Here is a 3,034-nt window from a genome sequence, read left to right as displayed (position 1 = left end):
TTGGGTGGAAACAACCAACCAAGACTGCCCGCCGCGTGTTGCCGACCTTGCTTGTTTGGGAAGTCGACGGGGACAGTTGCCCTGACAACGTGCCACGTGATGACAGCCATTCTGCGTCGATCATTTACAGAGACATACCTAGTATGTATGCACAGCACTGCTCCCTAAGAACTTTACTATGCTTAGTACTGTTCAAATAGATTTACATGATAAAAAAAAAAAAAAAAAAAAAAAAAAAAAACACCAAAACCACACCTTGAAAGGGATTAACCAGAAAACTTTTACAGCAAAGCGCCCGCAGTCACTGTTGCAGCCAAGGCACCAAGAAATACAGCACGCGACACAATAGCGCCTTCACTGCTGAACACAACAGCCGGCTTATACTCGCTCGGTGTACTAGAGTCCGTCGTGCCATTCCAACAGTACTTGTCAAAGCACCGATTACAGATATCCGGTACACTGGTGTTGGTGCGTTCGAGCGATCGACTTAGAATCGCGCACCCCACACACGTCGACCAGTCCGTGTCACGGCTATTGTTACCCATTGTCGCAACGTCGTACCCGTTCTGGATAATCTGATCTCTCTGCGACTCTTCGTATTCCGGTTTGAAGGTGGAAACGTTTGAGTAAGACACATACGGGTAATTGGGAAGGTAGACAATTAGCGGCGCTGGTCCCGTCAGGTTTGACGAGTTGCAGCCAAAGAAGGTCGGCCGCGTATTGAGGCCCAGGTTGACGAAGGTATTCTGGTCTGGAACCGCTGGGAAGGCAGTCCCGTTTCCAATGCCTGTGGAGTTCAAGCTCCGTTCGTAGGTAGCAACCATAGCAGTACCATTCGGCCAATTGTTATCAGTGTCAGCAGACGAGTCCACCGCGAAGATCACGTCAACATGACGCTCGGGCTGAATCAGGGGGTGCAGTGGGATATTTTGGAGATCTTCACCACCATCTACTAGGTCGAGCATGGTTGCATTTGCGGCGGGCGATGAGTTGTTGGCCCAATGGTAGAAAGGATTCGGTGTGTAGAGCGCAATGTCGTAGTTTTCTTGTCCAATGTCCTCCAAGACGCTGGTGAAAGCTGACTTCAAAAAGTCCGGGAGAGCTGTCGAATTTACCTGTAGGAGAAACTGATTGAAAAGACTGGATGAAGTCCCCATGACAAAGCCCGCGTTGTCAAATCCCCTAACACAGCTTTCATTCTTAGGAAGAGACCCAGCCACAAAACGAGACCCGAGATACTCAACAGGCGCAAACCCATAGACGGTAGGGTCAAAAGTGCCAAATTCCCAAGGGTTGAATTCATAGACGGTAGCATTGCTGCTCACAAGTAGTTCATCCGGATACCGACCGTCAGCAACCAGTATCGGTATCGGCATATCAGCCTGCTTGAAGGAATCGGTCAAAGCAATTGATGACCAGGTGTAGTCGATCCCCCCGTTGGAAGCATTGATCAGCTGATAAGAAAGGGCACGACCCCTAGTACATCACAGTCAGCGAATCTCAAATCTCAGCCTGAGGAGTGTACACTTACCAATAATCGGTGATGGAAGTGTTGAACCCCGCACGCGACTTTCCCTGCACAGCATCATAGATATCCCTATAGTAAGAGGCAGAGTTGATAAGCTGAATGCCATTTCCTTCTGGTCCCTCAAAGATGGAATTCTGGAACTGCCAAATGTCGCCGTCGTCGTACGTCTGCAAATCGGAAATGGTACTGAAGTTGTTCATATAAAGCGAACCAACCAGCCAGCCACCGCCGCTCAAGCCAGCCAGATATGTTGCAGACTGCAGCAGGCCACCAAGCTGACCATCACTGGTGGAGTTGTTCGTCCGGCTATCGAAAGCCTTGATCGCCCCTGCACCGTTCATCAGAGCTCGATAACCGCCTCCCGACACCGCTATTCCGATATTAGGCAGATCGGATGTATTTCCGGATACTCGATCGATATATTCCGTTGCGTTGAAGTCCGCGATGGTGACATGGCCGAAGAAGTCTTTAAGGGCGGACTCAGTCTTTCCCCGGCGAGTCTTGAGCCACGAAGTCTCGTTCGAGGAAAGGGTCGAGGCACTGCGCACAGTAGGCCGAGTAGCCGAACAACTCACATTGTCCGGGGTGTAGCCGTCGGGGGCGTTCGGTAGCGCGCGCTGTAGCATGATGTGTTTCCGGTCACCATCTTCTGCGCTAGTCGTCGCTCCTATTCAACAATCAGTTAGAAAAGAGGACAGTCACAGAAGAACATCAACGTACCAAACAGCAAGCCCGCGAAAAAGAGAACTATCGCTGTGAACTCCATAGTGACTGTCACCGTCAAGCCGCCTGCAATCAACAGCTGCAGGACTCGGGTGGAGGATGTCGGAATCGCTGCAATGCCAGACCCAGAGTCATAAATCAAAGGGTTGAGCTGCTGTTGGGCAGGAGGTCTTGGCCGTTAATGAAGCCCGAGGCCAGCCAAGTATTTGTATTCACCGATTCACCGATGAACAGGGGATCCGGCACAGCTGGCAGGCAGCCTGAAGAGTCACGGCTGCTCATTGGTGTGTCTAGAAATGGAACGCGGCACAATAGTGAATGTGCTATACTAGGTAATCGACGCACTCGTCCGTGGCTGAGCTCGAAGCAGCTAGGAGCCATGGTTCATGGTGAAGCAAAAGCTACTCGGGGACAATGGGCGTTTGTGGTTCGGACTGCGGCAGACAGCTTCTGGGCTTGGGTCGGATGAGCACGCCCTCATTACTGGCAATTAGGCAGGCACATTTTGGTTAAGTGTGGCTCCAACTTCAGTGACAAGAGCAATCCGACTAATAATTTAATATATAATAATGTGATGCATAGGAGGTGGCCGATCAATCTTGAAGAGAAGACCCTGGATCGGCAAGCGATGGAGGGCTGACTGACTGACGGCTCGGGTAGGCTGACGCAATCGCGCCCCCAGAAACTTCAGGCCAACCCCGGCATTCCTCCGCCTTTGCTTCGTGTTCGACTGCTTCCATCTCTTGTCGTGTTACTTTGTTACTTTTTCGAGCATGGATAACC

General features: G+C 51.0%; 1 protein-coding gene across 1 annotated transcript; it reads right to left on the bottom strand.

Annotated features, from left to right (window-relative positions):
• Positions 1 to 281: 281 nt before the first annotated feature.
• BO82DRAFT_366759 (lysophospholipase family protein) lies at positions 282 to 2,294 on the bottom strand (the record flags this gene model as incomplete). The annotated part of the gene is made up of 3 exons (XM_025637056.1): positions 282 to 1,476; positions 1,532 to 2,195; positions 2,249 to 2,294. The coding sequence occupies 3 exons, from the start codon at positions 2,292 to 2,294 to the stop codon at positions 282 to 284; spliced, it is 1,905 nt and encodes a 634-aa protein (XP_025489584.1).
• Positions 2,295 to 3,034: the final 740 nt, after the last annotated feature.

The sequence above is a fragment of the Aspergillus uvarum genome, assembly GCF_003184745.1.
Source record: "Aspergillus uvarum CBS 121591 unplaced genomic scaffold BO82scaffold_46, whole genome shotgun sequence".
Lineage (NCBI taxonomy): Eukaryota > Fungi > Ascomycota > Eurotiomycetes > Eurotiales > Aspergillaceae > Aspergillus > Aspergillus uvarum.
Note: the sequence above shows the minus strand (reverse complement) of the source record. Positions and strands in the feature narration are given on the sequence as shown.